This window comes from Neoarius graeffei, chromosome 24 (assembly GCF_027579695.1).
Source record: "Neoarius graeffei isolate fNeoGra1 chromosome 24, fNeoGra1.pri, whole genome shotgun sequence".
Taxonomy (NCBI): Eukaryota; Metazoa; Chordata; class Actinopteri; order Siluriformes; family Ariidae; genus Neoarius; species Neoarius graeffei.
In genome coordinates, this window is record NC_083592.1 from 49,219,266 (window position 1) to 49,241,149 (window position 21,884).

General features: G+C 40.2%; 1 protein-coding gene across 2 annotated transcripts in view; it reads left to right on the forward strand.

The window, feature by feature from the left end:
• ppm1f (protein phosphatase, Mg2+/Mn2+ dependent, 1F) overlaps nucleotides 1-21,884 on the forward strand; it is a 73,300-nt gene that overhangs the window by 40,941 nt on the left and 10,475 nt on the right. The window contains exons 6-7 of one of the 2 annotated variants that reach the window (XM_060907421.1): nucleotides 5,062-5,205; nucleotides 10,502-10,595. In XM_060907421.1, the coding sequence (XP_060763404.1) occupies nucleotides 5,062-5,205; nucleotides 10,502-10,595 (238 nt within the window). Of the gene's footprint in view, nucleotides 1-5,061; nucleotides 5,206-10,048; nucleotides 10,237-10,501; nucleotides 10,596-21,884 lie in introns of those variants that run through there. The other variant, XM_060907422.1, reaches the window with a different exon arrangement.

Below are 21,884 nucleotides of genomic sequence, written 5' to 3' on the forward strand. Positions count from 1 at the left end.
CCAAAACTTGATTATATATTCTTCACGCATATTTACAAGAGAAAAACATACCAACGGACATCGAAAAACTGGAAAAGAGACACGTCGGAGATGTAAAACGTCTGTGCTAGCAAGCGACTGTGACAATTTGTAAACAAACATGGCCGCCAGGTTTGCTTTGTTAAATACAGAAGGTTTTGAGAGAATTTTGAAGATGCGTTGAACACTCGAAAGGAATGTGTATGTATAATAATAATAATAATAATAAAATTAGCTGGCTTTTTTTCGTAGTATATCAGATATATTCCATTCAACTACTCGTCTTCGACTCGTTCACGATCATGCTAGCTGAATGGAATGTATCTGATATACCACGAAAAAAGCCAGCCAATGTTATTTAAATACGTCACTCAGATGCGCGATGTATTTTGCATGAAAAATGCGAGCTTTTCAACACAAGATAAACTTTATATCTTCAAGCCAACGTGTCATTTTTGTTTTTCTTAAATAGACACATTCACAAATAAAAAGTACCCAGATTTATCAAAACAATTCATCAATTTCTTCACGAGTGACATATGGGTTGTTTTACAATCAGGGTACAAAGTTTGTGTCACAGGGGTTCAAAATTCAAATTGATTCAAACTGGTTCTTGTACCAGTTTTTAAAGGTCCCATGGCATGGTGGTTTGTTGATGCTTTAAACGGGCTCGTGGAGGTTTCCGGATGTTATATCCGCAGCCTTTCTCGAAATGAACCCTCGGCACGTAGATATAGCCTCCTGGGAGAAAGCCCCATTTCAGCGCTTTTCCCAGTGCGTCGTTTTGCTAATGAGAAACAGGAGGCGGGGAAGGGTAGAGGGTGGGGGCGGGTCTTATAATTAATATTCATGACATGTAAACGTGTTTCCTCTGATTGGCTAACAGCACTGTGCCGCTACCTCCAGTGGGTCAGAACAAGCGGATGTGGGTGTCTTACTATGGCGAGAGAGAAGGAACAAACCGCGAAGGGAAAAATACCGCGCGCTGACGTCATTAAGGTGCGACGCAAGGAAATAAAATAAATTCAACAAATGTTTGGGTTTTTACTGAACAAACAAACAAATAAAATGAACGAGTGACTTAAAAAGAATGTGGGTGTCTTTTGTAAAAACTGTTTTGATTGGCTATTATAACAGAGCATGCTTTTTGGTTTTGTAGCGCAGAGTACCTGGCTAACTGCAGGAAGCGGTTAGCTGCACAGCTAATGTAGCCATTGCAAGGCTAACGTGGCACCGATTTTAAAACACGGCAAAACGACTTAACAGTTATACACTTACTTGTTCGCTGTTTGTTGCTGATGCGGCAGGGATGCTTGGTACAGACCCAGGCTTCAGTGACAGTTGATGTGCAAAACCTGCCCTGTACTGTCCCAAGTTGTGGAAACATTCATCAGGAAAATGCTTCCGACAAACATACACCGTCTTAGGTAGACTCGACGGCGTATTATTGGAGTAAATAAAATTAAGCCACTGCGTCTTCAGGGGCTCTCCCGTCGGCAGTAAAAACAGACTCTTTTCTGTGTTGTCACGTCCATGTACAGCGCAACTTCCATGTTTGGTGGCAACTTTTGAGCTGGGCGGGCAATCCATACAGTGGGTGGGAATCCAGAGGGGGGGCGTGGGGATCATCTCCCTTGCTGACGTCGGCAAGGGAAGAGCTTCTCAACGCGCCGTTTTGACGCGCCATTCTCAAATATTGGGCATAGTTTGGTTTACACATTATGAAATTTCTAGCCACTGGGGTGACTTAAGAAGGTCAGAGGAACTCATTTTAACGTTAAAAAACCTCAGAAAGTGAAAATTTCATGCCATGGGACCTTTAAGTGAAGGACAAGTTAAAGAACAGATTTCAGGTAATTTTTTGACGTGTGTATGGTAGTTTTGTGTAATCTGCTATAAGATGGGAGAAACAAATGAAGTGATTCTCGGAGAGGACTTTTTTTTTTTTTTTTGACAATTCAGAATCCACTACTTCCATAGTGCTTTTAAATATAAGGCTGTAAGCTTTGTGCTAGTTGTCTCTAATATTTATGTCCCAATATCTTGACCACATTTTAGGATGAAAATAATCATTTTAGATATGTTATTTTATATTGAAAAATTAGCTGTCTCAGAGAGGACATTTTTTTGACACAATTACATACTAATTTGATCAAGATGGTCTGAAAACTTACTGGCATTCAACATTAAAACTTAACTATGTTTCCAATGATATGGAACCAAATATTTGTTTTATGGTATAAAGAATGATTTAAGTGCATCCCTTTTGGAGCTACCTGTGGTCAAAAAAGCACTTTTTCTAAATGACACGAGTAATTTTGCTAAATATGACGACATATTGCCATACGTTCACCAAAAATAACGTTATCACCGAATTTTTTTTTGCATGGTAAATAGAGCTATCACAGGGCTACAATAAACAACCAAGTTTATTTAGTCAAGCCTTTTGATATTGAAGATAATAAATGTTAAATGTGATTTTTAGCTTGCGTACCCTGATTGTAAAACAACCCATATATAGAGATTTGTCATGGTTTTGGTTCTCCATGTCCCAGATGGAGCTCGTATGAAAAATAGGAGTGGCGTATTTCCCAGTAAAACACTTGTGTCCATAGAATATAAGAAGCATTTCTTTCCTTAAGACTTTCCTGTAGCATAATTATCGCTTTACTCTTACGAAGCCCTGACACTGGAGACTCCTTCCATAGTCGTTAAACAAACTTCTTGACTCAAATCCAATTTTTCCATCCCTTGATATCAGAATTCGCACATTTTTGAATATTTTGTTGTACTGTTTCTGGGTTGGCTAAAATAATTATTACGGTTATATTGCTATGTATTAAAATGATTATTATTCATCACAATTATGTAGCTGATTTAGGAACAGAATTGTTTAAAACATTTGATAAATAGCCTTTTACTTTGTGCTTTATAAATCTGAATTACTTGAAATGTATAAATCTTGGAATCCGAGGAAGTGAGTGAATGATTAGTCGTTTACTGCATGACTCTTTGCAGTGTTTATATTAAACACAAATCGACTTAATAAATTCCTTTATTAAGTCGCTATACCACCAGAGTAGCCAATGATTTAAATATTTCCTCAGAGTTAACAGAGAAAACTAGAAGCTACAATCATGATTAAAATACTTAGTGTTACTGATAGACTATATAACTATATATAACTAATGTGAAGTTGATTTTAGGTATTAAGGCCATCCTTAAAAAAAAAATCCGTTTCCTGTCCACCGGGTGAGCAAAAAAAATTTCAGTCAGGAGGGAGGGATTTTTTTTTTTTTTATATGGATGGATAAGAAATCACAATGCTGTGTTTGCTTTTTCTTTCAGTACTTTTTTATTACAAAAGCAGACACATTTAATAAAATATGACGGTTTAATCAACTGAAACTTGTACAAAATCTTTAAGTTAGCATTTTAAATGCTGACTGCAACATTTGCAAAACTTTTACAAAGGTACTTAAAATGTCCGACACACGGACTTTTTGTAGTTCTAAATCGAGCGTTAGGCCTAGTTCGGATGAAATTACACTATTAAAATGATCACTGAATGATTTGTTTTTCTGAATCTTTACTATTTTGTTGTTCGCTAGAATACCATTTTGCGATTTCACACTTAAGCAAATGTTTGAAAACTCCGGATCTCCTTCCTTCATGGTGGCTGCCATTTTTTTGTGCCGCACAGCGCATGCGCAGAGCTGATTCAGTTCAGAGTGCGCACGCACTCGGCAGAGGCAGTAGTGTGTCGGAGGGAACAGAAGCAGAGATGATGCTTATTTTGTCTCCGGTAAACCAGTCTTCTCTCGTTCAATTACGTGCTGGCATCAAAAGACACCGTTGGTTGTAAATGAACCCAAACTGAGTGGTTGGAGTGTATTTTCATACACAAATGGAGAAATGTTCGCTGAGTGTTTAATTGTGTAGCCACCACTGCAGACCGTTGTCGTTAATTCATAGCATGCTCAGTTGCGTGAATGTGTCATGCACCGAAAATAAGAGATTTACAAGCCAGGAACGTCTCATGATGCAATACGCAAGAAAAGAAAGAAGATTTACTGCCATTTTACTTTGTATTTGAGTAAAGTGAATAAATAAATGGTCTGTGGAAAATACATTTAATCCTGGGAACTGCGTGCACAGGAGTTTATTTTGTGTTTACTCCCCCCTGGCTGGCTAGTAATTTGTCATGGCTGGCTAGTATGAGCCTTAGTGGAAAGCCCTGGGAACGCGTAAATGTCAAGTTCGATTTTAGATTTACGAACCCGAAAAAAAAATGTCGAAAAAACGGCGTTTAAAAAAAAAAATTTCAACCGCACAAACGGCACTCACCCTCACCTGGCCGGTGGACCGGAAACAGAACATTTTTTAATAATGGCCTAATTATAACAGTATTGTGTATATGGTGGAAAAGATAGTGGCACATCGAGTTACGGTTCTGTCCCAGTGACCCAGAAGGTTATGAATTAAAATCCCAGGACTAAAACAGAGCTACGTTTTAGATTCTGCCAAAGGAACCAGTGGAAATGTACATTAACATTAAAAAAAAAAGTGTTCAGAAAGGAGAATAGAAACTCGGAATAAAAATAAAGCTGAGCCTTAAGAACAGGTTTCATCCTTGGGCGTTGTTCCAGTGGAAAGTTCCGATAACATTTGTTTAATTTCTGAGAAAATCTTCTACACACATTCACACAGTGTGGATAGATGTTTGGTAAGAAGCTTTGAGGACTTTCGTGTGTGCGCGCGCGCGCAAGTAGCGATATTAGTCAGCATTGTTACACTGCTGTAATGTGGGCGCAGTGAGAACACTTGAGAAGTAGAGAAAGTTGCATGAGAGGCTTTGAGTTTAGTCACTCGATGGAGAAAGCTGTGTGTTTTTTTTTTGTTTGTTTGTTTATTCTGTTGCTCAGCGTTGTTTCTGAGAACGGATCAAATGCAGAGTGCAATGAGCTGGATTGCATGAGTTGCGACTGATTTAGTCTATGATTGCTTGTGTGATTGCGTAACGTGTTGCATCTGAATCTGCAGCGCATGCGCAGTGGCAGTACGGGCGTGGCTGTATTGCTTGCTGCTGATTGGCTGACCGTGTCCTGGCTCGGCGATTCACAGGCCATGTTGGTGAAGAAGGGCGAGCCGGTCATCCTCATGGACCCCCATAAGCCCGAGAGAGAGGTAACACACACTAACGCACACATCATAGACGGCCAATCATGCACCAGCTTATCATTAAGAATATCATGATTAAAAACAACTGGTACATTTTATATCGCACTCACAATCAGTAGTTTAATATGAAGTCACTATATTGTCCCCAACTGTACAAGACGCCCATTTTTCTCCTTCTGACTCTGTTTCTGCGATTCATAAGTGATGTACATAAAACATTATAATACAGTGGTGCTTGAAAGTTTGCGAACCCTTTAGAGTTTTCTCTATTTCTGCAAAAATATGACCGAAAACATCATCAGATTTTCACACAAGTCCTAAAAGTAGATAAAGAGAACCCAGTTAAACAAATGAGACAAAAATATTATACTTGGTCATTTATTTATTGAGGAAAATGATCCAATATTACATATCTGTGAGTGGCAAAAGTATGTGAACCTCTAGGATTAGCAGTTAATTTGAAGGTGAAATTAAAGTCAGGTGTTTTCAATCAATGGGATGACAATCAGGTGTGAGTGGGCACCCTGTTTTATTTAAAGAACAGGGATCTATCAAAGTCTGATCTTCACAACATGTTTGTGGAAGTGTATCATGGCACGAACAAAGGAGATTTCTGAGGACCTCAGAAAAAGCATTGTTGATGCTCATCAGGCTGGAAAAGGTTACAAAACCATGTCTAAAGAGTTTGGACTCCACCAATCCACAGTCAGACAGATTGTGTACAAATGGAGGAAATTCAAGACCATTGTTACCCTCCCCAGGAGTGGTCGACCAACAAAGATCACTCCAAGAGCAAGGCGTGTAATAGTCGGCGAAGTCATAAAGGACCCCAGGGTAACTTCTGAGCAACTGAAGGCCTCTCTCACATTGGCTAATGTTCATGTTTGAGTCCACCATCAGGAGAACACTGAACAACAATGGTGTGCATGGCAGGGTTGCAAGGAGAAAGCCACTGCTCTCCAAAAAGAACATTGCTGCTCATCTGCAGTTTGCTAAAGATCACATGGACAAGCCAGAAGGCTATTGGAAAAATGTTTTGTGGACAGATGAGACCAAAATAGAACTTTTTGGTTTAAATGAGAAGCGTTCTGTTTGGAGAAAGGAAAACACTGCATTCCAGCATAAGAACTTTATCCCATCTGTGAAACATGGTGGTGGTAGTATCATGGTTTGGGCCTGTTTTGCTGCATCTGGGCCAGAACGGCTTGCCATCATTGATGGAGCAATGAATTCTGAATTATACCAGCGAATTCTAAAGGAAAATGTCAGGACATCTGTCCATGAACTGAATCTCAAGAGAAGGTAGGTCATGCAGCAAGACAACGACCCTAAGCGCACACGTCGTTCTACCAAAGAATGGTTAAAGAAGAATAAAGTTAATGTTTTGGAATGGCCAAGTCAAAGTCCTGACCTTAATCCAATGGAAATGTTGTGGAAGGACCTGAAGCGAGCAGTTCATGTGAGGAAACCCACCAACATCCCAGAGTTGAAGCTGTTCTGTATGGAGGAACGGGCTAAAATTCCTCCAAGCCGGTGTGCAGGACTGATCAACAGTTACCGGAAACGTTTAGTTGCAGTTATTGCTGCACAAGGGGGTCACACCAGATACTGAAAGCAAAGGTTCACATACTTTTGCCACTCACAGATATGTAATATTGGATCATTTTCCTCAATAAATAAATGACCAAGTATAATATATTTTTGTCTCATTTGTTTAACTGGGTTCTCTTTATCTACTTTTAGGACTTGTGTGAAAATCTGATGATGTTTTAGGTCATATTTATGCAGAAATATAGAAAATTCTAAAGGGTTCACAAGCTTTCAAGCACCACTGTATTTGCATTACATTACATTCCGTTACATTAGATGGATTTAGCAGACGCTCTTATCGAGAGTGATGTACAGCATACCCAGAGCAGCCTGGGGAGCAGTAGGGGGTTAGGTGCCTTGCTCAAGGGCACGTCAGCCATTCCTGCTGGTCCAGGAAATTGAACCGGTGACCTTTTAGTCCCAAAGCTGCTTCTCTAACCATTAGTTCATGGCTTCCTCCATTAGTCATGTTAATGTTGTCATTGGCTTCATTTCAACACGTAAATTCAACATTAAAACATGCACATATGTGATGCAGCCTGGGAAAACCCTCCACATGCTGAAATTTAGACATTTTTCTACTACTGAAAACTACAGGTTTTTCTGAACTGAAATATTTTTCTCTTTTGCATGTATCGCAGTCAAAGTTCTAGCATTTTAAAATTTAAGCCCAAATGTGAAACAGGAGAAAACTGCATTTAAAGATTTTATTCCAGTCGCAGTGCAGGAGCTTTGTGGATATTAATCGATCGGAATCTGATTACAAACTGAATTGATTATGTTAAAGGCCATTTCGCGACAGCACGTAGCTATCCAGCAACTTGATCGCCTGCCACAGTGATGTCCGATTAGTTTTCCCAGACTACTGCACACAAGAAGAAATAGTGTGCTTGAGGCATAGTGTAGGGGTTGAGTCATGATCGCAAAATGTTCATGCATGCATTTGAAATCATGTGGCTTAATCTGATCATGGTGTAGGTAACCTATGATATAAAGCTAGTGTAATATTATGCGGTTAAAGGTGATGTACCCCTTTGCCACAAGTTGACACAGTTCCCTGAGGTCTTAATAAAACGTCTGTGACCTGCTTTGGTCGAAATACCACAAGGATAAATCACCACAGTTCCCTTCTCACCCTATCTAAACAGCCCTGTTCAAAACGACTGATTTGAGGAACGGGCTGTAACTTTAAATGATGATAATGAGTCAATGCTCACCTCCTCCCCCTCTTCCGCCAGCCAATCAGGTAGCACTTTCATTATGAATATTCATTCACAAAGTCAGCTCTCAACCCGTGAGTGGAGATACTCAGATGAGGGGGCGGGATAATTCTAACGAGCTCCCCTTGTTATAAAGAAAGGAGAACCAAATCTGAATGGCTTGTTGTTTTCTGAAATAGGCAGAACAAACGAACTGACTGGGCCGTCTTATTTCAGAGTTTGTAGGTCGGTACGCTCCAGATACCTAAATGTATGTGCACATATGAAAAACCCACTTTTTAATACGATGTCCCCTTTAAATCAAATGAACATGGTACAACCCCAATTCTTCATTAATGCTGAATACATATTTCAAACAATATTCTGCCATCCAGACACAATCTTTTTCAGGGAAGGCCTTCCTTGTTTCACCAAGACAATGCCAAACGCCTCTCTGTGCATATTAAAACTGCATGGCTCCATAGTAAGAGCTGGGGTGCTAAACTGGCCTGCCTGCAGTCTAGACCTGTCTCCTATTTAAAACATTTGGTGTATTATGAAGCGCAAAATATGACAAAGGAGACCCCAAACTGTTGAGCAACTGAAATTGTATATCAGGCAAGAATGGGACGTTTTTCTTTCAAAACTACAGCAGTTGGTCTCCTCAGTTCCCAAAAGTTTACAGAGTGTTGTTAAAAGTAGAGGTGATGCAACACAGTGGTAAACATGCCCCTGTCCCAACTTTCTTTGAAACATGTTGATGTCAAATTCAAAATGAGCATATTTTTCTCAAAAAACTATAAAAAGTCTCAGTTTCAACATTTGATATGTTGTCTTTGTACGATTTTCAATGAAAAGTAGGGTTTCCATGACTTTTCAAATTCTCGCATTCGGTCTTTATTTACAGTTTACACAGCGTCCCAACTTTTTTCGAATTGGTGTTGTATATTTCGGAGATACTCTAAATAACAATTCACCCACGGCTTAAAAACCGTTGCTAATTATTGGTAAATGATTACTTATTACTTTCTTAATATAAAATATGCTCCATGAATTGAACCTAATTATAGGCAAGAGACTATGATTGAGTGGCTCAAATTTGTAATCAAGAAAACTTGTAATCCAAGTGCATTAATGAGCTAAGCGAACGGTTTGTCACACATTCTAACGTTATAGAGCATTAAACGTATTTATACGTCCGCTATGTTATGTCTGATGTCACACTCGGTGGAAAAAGGGCAAGTAACCACTCTCAAAAAAACTAAGTGGACCAAAATCTCAATCTGTGTTCCACATACTACTGCTAAAAACAGTAAGAAATGGGACAAAAATCTTTCAAAGGACACAACAATGAAAAACAGTAACTGGATTGAAGACTACACCCACTATTTTAAAAACATATTTGCAATGTGGGCATTTCTATTTCTCATGAACAAAACGTCAAACTGAGATTTTTTTTTCTTTCCAAAGTAGACTGAAAAGAACAAAGTACAACCAAAAATATAATATACTTTGCTAAATTTTGCTGAAGGGGAATGTTCCAGAAATACAGATTACTGGCCCTTTAATTTTGAAAGAAAGCCTTAAGAGACTGTTAAGTGCATGAAGTGGATGAAGATTTATTTTCTTTGGATTTGCTAAGGGGAGGCGAAAATGGGTGCTGAAAAGGATCAGTTTTCTTCAGCGTAAGTGATTTCATGTGTTTTTAACCTTGTTTTAGCCAAATCTGTGGGAGAATAATCTTACCAAGTCATCCACTTGATGCACTTTTTAATTATGCCTTAAGTTATTATCTTATAAAAATACTATGCCTTTAATAGTATGTTATAATAGGTAATAGTAATGCCATAATCAGCGTGCATTAGATTTAAGTGTAGCTTTAAACTTTTCTCAGGAGTGAGAAAATGTCATCGTTTTTGGACGCGTTGTTCATGACTAGCTGAAAATGGAAAGCTGAATGTTTAACAGAAAAATAAGTGCAATATTTTAAATGCTTCAATGTTGATCTTTATTATTTTGGCTAAGCCTCAGTTAGTGTGGTGTGTGTGTTTTTTGTGTAGTGGTTAGCGCTGTCGCCTCACAGCAAGAAGGTCCTGGGTTCGAGCCCCGTGGCCGGTGAGGGCCTTTCTGTGCGGAGTTTGCATGTTCTCCCCGTGTCCGCGTGGGTTTCCTCCGGGTGCTCCGGTTTCCCCCACAGTCCAAAGACATGCAGGTTAGGTTAACTGGTGGCTCTAAATTGACCGTAGGTGTGAATGTGAGTGTGAATGGTTGTCTGTGTCTATGTGTCAGCCCTGTGATGACCTGGCGACTTGTCCAGGGTGTACCCCGCCTTTCACCCGTAGTCAGCTGGGATAGGCTCCAGCTTGCCTGCGACCCTGTAGAAGGATAAAGCGGCTAGAGATAATGAGATGAGATGAGAATGTTAAGACATCAGCATTACACATTTGCTTCTACTAGCTGGTTATGATTTCTGCATGCTCCTGGTGGTCTCTGATCGATCCCTGTCTGTACAGGATGAGAAAAAGAGAATAGAGGATCTGGGTGGCTGCATTGCCTTCATGGGCTGCTGGCGTGTTAACGGGACGTACGCTGTTTCCCGGGCGATCGGTAAGTAACCCCAATAATGACATCACTTTTTTTTTTTTTGAGCAATCTGACTGGAATTGAGAGAATGACATCATTTTGAGGTCACTCTCTCGCTGTCACTGTAAATTACCATAACTTATTAGTAGACGTCAGTGCAGCGAGTTTATTTCCAACAAGCTTTAGAGTCTTTTTTCTTTTTTTTAAAATACATATTACATATATTTATTCAAACTGAACAATCCACTTTATACGTAAACAGAATTTTCTAACAGTCATGTTGAATTCTCGTTCGTCAGAAGGTGTTGATTAGTTTTCTCTTTTGTTTGTTTCATAAAAAAATGGATAGTCTTGGCAAATTACTGTCGTCTAAGAGAGATGAAAACACTTCATGACGTGACATTACTGGAAAATAATCACATTTGGGGTGGTACCAGGAACTCTGCAAGTGTTCTGTTCAGAGATACTATTTTTTTTTTTTTACATAACTCTCCTCTCATTTAATTCTCCTTTTCTCTTCCTGTCCTCAAATGTTTCTGAACCATTTTAGCAATTTTAAAGCAACATCATGTATATAACTAAAAATGTTCTAGATAAACTCTAAATTGTCCAATGTACTCAAATCTCTAAGTTATTATAATTTCCATTCCATTGTCAGTGCAAATCGCCATAAAAGTTTTAATATTTTTATCCACATTATTATATTTTTGTCATTCATTTGTATTTGTTATGCCCGGCTTTCATGTAAATAAGTGTCAGCTTTTGAAACCCTGTGCCTAATAAAATTTATCATAAATCTTATAACCCAATTTCCATCCTCATCAAAGAATGTACAAGTTTTAGTCTTTTTGAAACAACACTTAAAGCTATGCTGCCTTTCAGATTTTTCAAGTGTAGGTCATTAGAAAGAATTTTCCTCAACACCCAATTATTTTTGTTTAGTGGAGTGAAAGCTACTGAATTCGAATCACAGACTTTCAATTTTATTAGTTTTTTTTTTTTTTTAATGGAACAGTTAATGAATTTAGAGCCATGTGGCCCTAAATTCTCTGCTATTTTTTTCCTGCTTCACCGTAACCCAATTCAAGATACTGCGTCACGCATCATGTGGTGGGCTTTCCCTGTTCATGCAAGGCATTGTGGGATACAAATTTGAAACAGGAGAGAAAAATGGAGGACATGAATGTGCAAATGAAACGTGAAAGACTGACTACAGTAACGGGAAGCAAGAAGAAAAGATGTTATGTTATATATGAAGGAAAGGAAACGCAGGACCAAACTAATAAATATCGGCGCTCAGCGAGCACCTCGGTGTGATCAGCTGTTCGTTTAGCGACAGAATGATGGAACTGTCAGTGCACGCTCAAAGGTAAACCTGCGCATGCGCACACGGACTTCCTCTGTCTGCTTGACTGCGCAAAGTGAGCGATTTCATGCACATTATTTGCTTTAATCCCCTCAAATTAAGTAACTTCCCAGCCACAGAATGGCCTGATATTTTGTGAGATATTACAGAAGTAAACATGTATCACAATGACCAAATTTCAGAGGGAATTAAATTTCACCAATTTTATGAAATCGAAAGGCCGTCTAGCTTTAAAATATGGCTCAAGATAAATCAGCCATGTGATCACTGATCTAAACCTTTGTATGGAGCCACATTAATTGTTTTCCAATATGGAGACTATGCAATGTATATTTTGCGATTTTAAAAAAAAATTCTAATATATGTGTTAATTTAATTAATTTATTTATTCCTGCACTAGGACTGCAGCTGCAAATTAGCTATATAGTGAACTTCGGCTCAGTGGTTGTGTTGTACATGGTCCCTGTTAAATAAACTAAACATACTATAATATAGTATGTTTAGTTTATTTAACAGGGACCATGCATAACACAACCACTGAGCCAAAGTTCACTATATAGCTAATTTATATAGTGGTTCCCAAACTTTCTCTGCTGGGCCCCCCTTTGGTAGATAAGAAAATTTTTGCCCCCCCGACAAAAAGAGGAAAAAAAGATAAACAGGACACACATACACATTTTGTTTTCAGACTCCATTGCAGTTTGTTAATACAAACCTCAACCTTTTTTGAACAAATAAAAGTAAACTGCCATAAACTACAGGTTGCAATATAATTATTTTAAGTATAACTGTTTTCAAGCACCTTAAGGGCCCCATACACGTTCAAAAAAGTCGTCAAAATTTTGTATCAAAATTTTGATACAAAATTTTGATGTAAAATGTCCACACACGATTCAATGTTTTTTTTCTATCAAAAATTCAGTATTGTCAAAAACTTTGACATGGACGCAGCAGTGGCCGTAGCACTTGTGTTCGCTTTGGACAATGAACCGCCTCGGCATCGACGGAAATGGTCGAAAGACTGGTTTTTGAAACGGCGAACGTACGGTCACGTCAACCTCCTCAGAGAACTTCGTCTCAAAGAACCAGAGGACTTCCGTAATTTCCTTAGGATGGATGCCCCATCCTTCGATGAATTATTGGACCTTGTCAAGCCATTGATATTGAAAGAAGACACTGTGATGCGTTCATCTATACCACCAAGTGAACGCTTGTCCATCAAGCCCCCCACACACGCATCAATAATTTGACGACTCTTCAAAAAATATCAAAGTGATTTGATATGTCAAAATTTGGGTTCAAAATTTTGACATCAAATTTTTGACATCAAAACACCCTACACCCTACACACGATCAAAATTTTGAGATCAAAATTTTGACGACTTTTTTGAACGTGTATGGGGCCCTTTAACTGTGTAACACGTTTCTTTTTTTAACATTCAACATTATCAGTGCAGTTTTCCAACATTGCGTCTCTGCAAAAATGGGTTTTAAAACATGACCAACTCCCTGAGAAGAAAAAAACAAAAACCTAAAGATTTGTTGTGCAAAAAATGACACCTTTTTCAGTGACTGGTGTGGGCCTGCTTCATGCTGCAGATCTTCTCAAATCTGGGTTGCAGTTTTGAGATTGCCACTCTGAGTTCATTTTCAATGTCCAGCTGTTACGACCTCCCACTACCATAGGACATCACACATAAAAGCAGCCGGACAACAAGTGATATATTAACGTTTTTCCCTTTTTACTTGATATTTTTCATGTTTTACAAGAAAAGGTTTTAACAGCAAAATGGAATAGTACAGGACGATATTTTACAAAAAAAGGTTTTAACAGCAAAATGGAAAAATAGTACAGGGCGGTTGGCAGAAGAAATAAGAAAACCAAAACAAAAGCCTAGTCAACAACTGACTCCTCGTTCCAGCTTTCCTCGCTCCCGTGTCCCACGCGCAGCCGCGAGGCACAAAATAACAGTGAAAGCTTCCGGTCCTCTGCCTAACCTACACTGACTGACTGACTTCTACAAAACGTGCGGGAACAACCACCCAAAACTTCAACTAGCTAACACCACCACCACCAGCTAAAGCTATTTACAACAGAAATCAAAACTAACTAACAAAACATTAAACGGTGCGCGTGTGCCGGCGTCTGCTCAAAGAGGAAGCGCAAGCGAGAGAGAGAGCCATCACGAAGTTAGGGTGTCTTTATAGTTGGAGGACCGCCCAGTAAGCCCAACGCCAATGCACCAACGCTCCACCTATGGGATATGATTGGAGAGACATTAACAAGATCAGCAACACATCATTAACAAACATAATTACCGCAAGCAACACCAGCACCGCGTAACACCAGCTTTGATCTGTATTTTGTCTTGATTAAGGCCACAGCAGAAAAACCTCTCTCACATAGGTAGGATGTGGCAAAAGGAAGAAGTATGGCCAGGGCTCTCTTACCTAGCAGTGGGTAATCTTTCTCCACTCCAATCCAGAATGCAGCCAGTGTCTTTGACTGAAACTGCAGCCTCATTGTTGAGTCAGAGGTGACATCAATGAACTGTTCCTCCTCTGAAGTGCTGGAGTCGGCAGGTGGTGTTGCACTGAAGGGGTCATGGATCCAGTCATATTCTTGGGGATCCTGCATCAGGAAATATTTCTGGAAATGGTTCTGAAGGGCAGAGATGTGTGCTTTCATGCATGGGATCGCTGTGTTCTGCAGGTTGTTGTCTTCAATGAATGATTTCAGGTTCTCAAATGAGTCCACATTTCCAACCTTCACTCGCTGCAGCCACATCTCAAATTTTCTGGTGAATGACGTGATTTTATCTGCCAGACGTGGGAGGTGTGTATTTGTGCCCTGCAACTGCAAATTCACTTCACTGAGTTTCAGAAATATGTCACTGAGGTATGCAAGTTTCATGAGGAACTTGTTACAGTAAAATTTGTGGGAAAGATCATTGCCCTCTTCCTTCAGAAAGATGTGGATTTCATCTCGCAGTTCAAAGACCCTGGACAGCACCTTCCCACGTGACAGCCATCGGGACTCGCTGTGAAACAGAACAGCTGTGTGGTCGGAGCCCATTTCCTTGCACAGTGCCGAAAAAATCCAGGGTTTGACAGGTCGTGTTTTGATGTAGTTGACGGTGGCAATAACGTCGGTCATTACATCATTCAGCTCGGGACTCAGCTGTTTAGATGCCAGTGCTTCGCGGTGTATCATGCAGTGCGTCCACTGTACATTGGGGGAGACGCGCTTGATGAGCGCTTGCAGCCCTGCCCGTTTCCCAGCCATAGCCCGCGCCCCGTCAGTGCAGATCCCCACACGGTCCTCCCGTTTCAGGTTGGCCTCTTTCAAGTAAGAGTCGATGATTTTAAACAGTTCTTCTGCTGTGGCTCTGCCAGTTGCTTTTTTGCAGAAAAGCAATTCCTCCCTCATGTCATCTCCATCTATGAATCTGATGTACCGTAAGTAATTAATAAAGTCTTTGTTACTGTCAGTGGCTTCATCCATCTGAAGAGAAAAGCGGCTGTCACGCACTTTGTCATTAAGCTGCTCCTCTGTGTCCTTTGACATGTCATAAATGCGCCTGCCGATGGTGTTGTTGGACAGAGGAGAGAGAGCCCTTAGTTTGCTGGCTGCAGTGTCATCAAGCATAGTTGATACCATGTCCATAGCACAGGGAAGTACTAATTCCTCCGCTATTGTGTGCGGCTTTTTACACTGTGCCACTCGGTAGGCAACTTTATATGAGGCGAGTTGAGCATTTGCCGGCACGGATGCAGCTTTAGTAAATAGGGACTGTTGAGCACGGCAGTTTACGAGTTTTTGTCTGAAAAACTCAACTGGCTTGTCTTTGTGCTCTGGATGTTTTGTCTCCAAGTGGCGTCTTAGCTTGTTTGGCTTCAAGCTGTCACAAGCTAGCACTTTAAGACAGACAACACACTGCGGTCTCTCCTCATTACCCACTGTTGTACAGGTGAAGCCAAAGACAAGATATGTGTCGTCATATTTTCTTGTCTTTGCCTTGGAATGAACTTGCTTTGGAAGCACATTTGGCGATGCTTCATCCTCTGATTTGCGTTTACGTGGGAGCCCCGTGCCCCCCGCCAAAAACTTCTCCATGTTATGCTAGCAGTGTAATTCATTCATTCCATCCCCCCCCCCGCAATGGCTCTGCGCTAGAGGTCGACCGATATGGGTTTTTCTAAAGCCGATACCGATATTTAGAGGTCAGAGTCAGCCGATGGCCGATATGAGCTGCCGATTTTTTTTTTGGGGGGGCCGATTTTTAGGGCCGATATGCTATCGTATTGTCCTTAATCGGCATGCTAAAATATCATACTAGTAAGAGGACGCACAACACTTATAAACTTAACACGATTTATTGAAAATTGAACACACTGAAAAAATCAACATATGAAATAAATATAAAATAAATAAATACCAGTTAAGTCAAAGGCTACTAATGAAATACTACTGAACTCTGAGTCTGAAATATTCAATATATAATCAACATAAAAATAAATATGAAATAAAAATATATTAGTGCTGCAAACACACTAGTAACACAGGACGTACTAGGCTAGTACGTCCTGTGTTACTAGTGTGTTTGCAGCACTAGTTCAGATAGTTACTTCAAAACGGCAAAATACATGTTCAAGTTATACAGTTTCACTGTGGAACTTCCATGCCTTGAACTTTCACACGTTTCCGTTTCAACAATATAAAACTCCGTCTCCCAGCATGCTGTGCAGGAAACCGGAAATGGGAACTGCAGAGGTCTAGCATCGGTCTCTGGTTCACAATCAAATCAAACATGTATACATCGCGAAAACGAATGGACATGGGATGGCAATGTTATAATACGTTCACAGGTTAGTTTTGCGTCCTCTTTTTGTTAACTTTTCACTTAGATTGTCCGTTACTACAGTTTAGATCGGAACATAGCGGTCACCAGCGTTAAGGGGGCTTACATAGTCGACGCATTCCCGACGCACTCGCAGCCACAAGGCTACGCATCGCTTCGTTTCGAGAGGAATTCTACAACTCCGATGCAGTTGAAATGGTATTCGTTTTTCCTTTCGCTAAATGAAGCAACACATCACAGATTACAACTATCATGAGAGCAAATATACGACTTTAGGACATTGAAATGTAAGAACTGAAGCCTTACCTGTAGGCTATCTCTGCTGACTCCTGAAACGTTTGTTGGCTTGGGTCTTTTGCACGCCGCGTTCTACGGAGCTGTTGTGCCCGACTTTAAATCGGCGCGACCAAATAAGAAAATCGGCCGATGCCGATTCATTAAAAAATGGCAAAAATCGGCCGATTAAATCGGCCGGCCGATAGATCGGTCGACCTCTACTCTGCGCACCCCCCACTTTGGGATCCACTGTACTATATATACACTGATCAGCCATAAAATGAAAACCACCTTCCTAATATCGTTTTGATCAGCCTTGTACTGCCAAACAGCTCTGACTCATCGAGGCCTGGGCTCCACAAGAACTTTGAAGATGTGCTGGCATCTCCCACTTGATGGATCAGACTTGCTGATTCAGCACACCCCACAGATACTCGATCAAATTGAGATCTGGGGAATCTGGAGGCTGAGTCAACACCTTGAGCTCTTTATGTTTCTCAAACTATTCCTGAATCATTTTTGCAGTGTGTCAGGGAGCATTATCCTGTGAAAGAGGACCCTGGTATTAGGAAATACCGCTGCCGTGAAGTGGTGTACTTGGTCAGCGGCAGTGTTTAGGTAGGTGGTACGTGTCAAAGTAACATCCACAGGACCCAAGGTTTTCCAGCAGAACATTGCTCAGAGCATCACACTGCCTCCACCAGCTTGCCTTCTTCCCATCGTGCATCCTGGTGCCATTTCATCCCCAGGTAAGCAACGCACATGCACCTGGCCGTCCACATGATGGAAAAAGAGAACCTGATTCATCAGACCAGACCACCTTCTTCCATTACTCCATCGTCCAGTTCTGATGCCCATATGCCCACTGTAGGTGCTTTCGGTGGTTGATGGGTCATCATGGGCACTCTGAGCAATCTGCAGCTACACAGCCCCATACACAGCAAGCTGCAATGTTTTAACACTGTGTGTTCTGACACCTTTCTGTCTAGCAATTTGTCCTACAGTAGCTCTTTTGTGGGCTCAAATCAAATGGGCCTTTGCTTCCCAGGTGCTTCAATAAGCCTTGAGCATCCATGACCATGTCGCTGGTTCACCAATTGTCCTTCCTTGGACCACTTTTGGTAGGTACTAACCACTGCATACCAGGAACATCCTACAAGACCTGCTGTTTTGGAGATGCTCAGACCCAGTCTTCTAGCCATCACAAGTTGGCCCTTGTCAAAGTCGTTCAGCTCTTTATGCTTGCCCATTTTTCCTGCTGCCAACACATCAACTTCAAGAACTGACTATTCTCTTGCTGCCTAATATATCCCACCCCTTGAGAGGTGCCATTGTAATGAGATAATCAATGTTATTCACTTCACCGGTCACCTACATGTATATATTAAAAAAACAAGCCAAGATAATATACCACAGGCTGATTTTATCTTTAGCCATATATGCTAAATTCAAATAAAAAATTATACCGTACCATATGGAAGCATCAGAAATTAACTTTAGCAAAATAAATATATGCAACACACGTTTACAAGGGCAATAATTGTCGTTTGCTGCTTTATTTGTGCCTGTGAAGAAGCGTATTACCATTTTGACATTACGTTTCCTCCCTAATATTGAAATTATTCCACGAAATCGAGTCGTACATGAGCTGATAGCCTTATTTTTTGCAGATTCGATAAATAAAAAACTTTATACAAAGCGTCTGACAAAATCATTTCCGCTTAGAAAGTAAACAAACCGGCGAAATGACAGGAGCAATTTGTGAAAAATGCTATAATAATAATGATAATAATAATTCTTGAAAAATAAATGTATGTTATTTACCAGCTGGGAGGTCCGTATCATGAAATACCGTGACCGAGGTTTTGAAAGTACTGACTGAGGCCCTCTGGGCCGAGGTCACGGTATTTCACCATACGGACCGACCTATAATAATATATTTATTTTTATTTTTTTCTTTACCAAATTCTAACAGAAAACGAGAGCCCCCGAAAGGGAAAACCAAGCCGCGCCGCCCTTTTGAATCCTCATTCATGGCTGTAATGCAAATGGCTTCCTCCTCGGTATACAAGTGCACTTCCATGGCAGGAAAAAAATATACATTTTGCCGCCTATGTAGTCCCCTATTTATACAAAATTGAGTCATTCAGGATTCAGCCATGTTTTTGCTCGGCGTTAGCAAGTTACAAGTTTTTAGCTTTCTCCTGAAATGTTTTCTTTTATTTCTTCTTCCTCAGGGTAGTAAAACCCACTTTCACTGTGAACACTATCGTTATCGCTATCCATGCTGTAAAATTAATGCTATTCTCCTGAGAAATGCTGGCAAAAATTTATAAGATTTTTGATAATCTTATTAATAAATCTTATTTTTAAAAAAAGATAAATGTTGACAAATTCTACTATGTTTGTTGTTGTGAACGAGCGAGTCGCCAGAGGTCCATAACTGGGGTCCGTACCATAGGATACGGACCTGCTCGCCAGCCAATCAGAGCGCAGGATTTGGACCGCGAAAAAAGATGCATTCTTACCATCAAATACTTTTATTCCATATTTTGTTGCTTTTGTATTATTGGGGGTTTTGTTTTCGAGTAGAGTTCCGCCATTTTGTTTTTCTCTACTCACAGAATATAAGCTGATAGCCTAGTAGTAGAGTAGCCAATTAGAGCGTGCGATTGCTCATAACCAGTGAGTGTGGATAGAATAATTTTGGATATACACTGCACAAAATCAGCTACATGTTTTTTCCCGAAGCAACTATTGTAAAGACCACAGTGCTTATATTACCGTACTCGTTGTAATGATCTACCAAAATAATTTAAAAATATATATATGTTAGTATTATTTAATTCTTGATTCTGATTGGTCATAAAATGTTGATTGATTTTCTATAGCAGCAGCAGCTCTAACAATAATTCTGGCTGCAATTCAGATCACAGGCTTATATTAACGTATTCGCTGTAATATGTTCATTTCTATAGTAACCGCTTATACAGAGACTTGTATGGAGGATGTGCCACACGTACAACATTTTTTTTTTTTTTTATGTCTCATTTTTGATAGGAAGAAGTTTTCTGTAAGCAGACATTTATTTGGCAGATTTTGGAAGACCTTTTGTAATAGTCAGAGGTAAAGCTGTAACTTTTTAAGTCGTCAGGACCGAGGCCTTTGCTGTTTCTCTGTAGTATGGCAAGCTGCAGAGAAAGAAAAATAGAGGCTGGTGAAGTAATAGCTGCTAAAAAAAAAAAAACTCATTACATTACAGGAAATAACTTGCTTCATGGAAGAAGTACTCTGTGTTATTCTTTAAAGGGGACATATTATGAAAAACTCACTTTTTCAGTGCTTGCGCGCATACATTTTGGTATCTGGAGTCTATAAACTCTGAAATAAGACGCCCAGTCGGTTTCTTTTGTTCTGCCTGTTTCAGTAAACAAGCCGTTCAGAATCGGCTCCTCTTTCTATATCACGAGGGGCGTTCATTAGCATGATCCCACCTTCCTCATCTGCATATCTCTATTCATTGCTTCCGAACTGCCTTTGTGAGTGAATATTCATGGAGAAAGTGCTACCTGATTGGTTGCTAGAAGAGGGTGGTGGGGTGAGTAGTGGCTCATTATTATTATTTAAAGTGACACAGGTCGATGTATTAAAAAGATGAATAGTACCCTGTGGAGCTCGAATAACCCCTCGGTACTTGAATCACATGCTGTATTGCCTGCTGCCTCATACCTGTGAAGGAGAACGAGCTGGGAAAACACCGGGCGCTAATGTTTACACTTGGGTACGGAAACAGCCGAAGTTTACCCTCATTATAATATTATAATCAGCGAGGTCGCAACAAACACGGCGGAACCGGCGGCTTTCAACACAGAAGCGAGCTCTCGAGAGCCAGTAATATTTACTCGGCTTGTCTGCCATGTTTTTTTTACCCCTCTCTTTTCTGGCACATTTTGCCTCTGACAGTGTCCGATACATCCTTAAAATCTTTTTTTTTTGGTCTCGATTTAGGAGTTTTCGTTCAATCTGGGTGATCCACCATGTTTGCTGTGGCTCAGTGGTCGCGACCTCTGACCCGCACATGACCTCACGTACCTTTTCTGAACTGGCTGCTGAGCAAGCAGTTTGTAAACAGACTAACATGTGGTCAGGACGCTCTGCGTTCGGAAATAAAATGTATTGAAACAAGACGATGCATACCAGCTATGGGGATGGGTGTCGGCTCAAACAATTCAGAAAGGGGCGTGGATTAAATGATTCCTGAACCAGCACATCGATCTGTGTCGCTTTTAAAGAAACGGGCCGTTCCTCAACTCGGCCATTTTGAACAGGGCTGTTTAGACAGGGTGAGAAGAGAGCTGTTGTGCTTTATCCTTGTGGTATTTTGACCAAAGCATGTTACAGACATTTCATTAAAGGAGAACTGAAGTCATTATTAAACTTGCTTTATTTCTTAATTCATGTGTTATTCAATTACGTTTTCAGTTTTATTAACCTTCAGGGCTCTACATTAACTTTTGAAACCACTTGTACTGTCGGGCAAGTTGAAAGGAAATTTACTTGTCCGAATGTGAAGTTGACTTGTCCGAAGAAATATTCAGGGATGTGATTTTTCCGCGAATTCGCGGAATTCCGCTTTTTTTTTTCACCTCAAAATTTGAAAAAAAATTTTCCCGATTTTTCGCTCAAAAATACGCGTTCGTATCCTATTCGTTCCGACTTTCAGTAATTCCGTCATTGAGATGAAACGACGCAGCGTTGCCAGATACTGCTGACGTTTTCCAGCCCAAAATATGTTCAAAACCTGCCGAA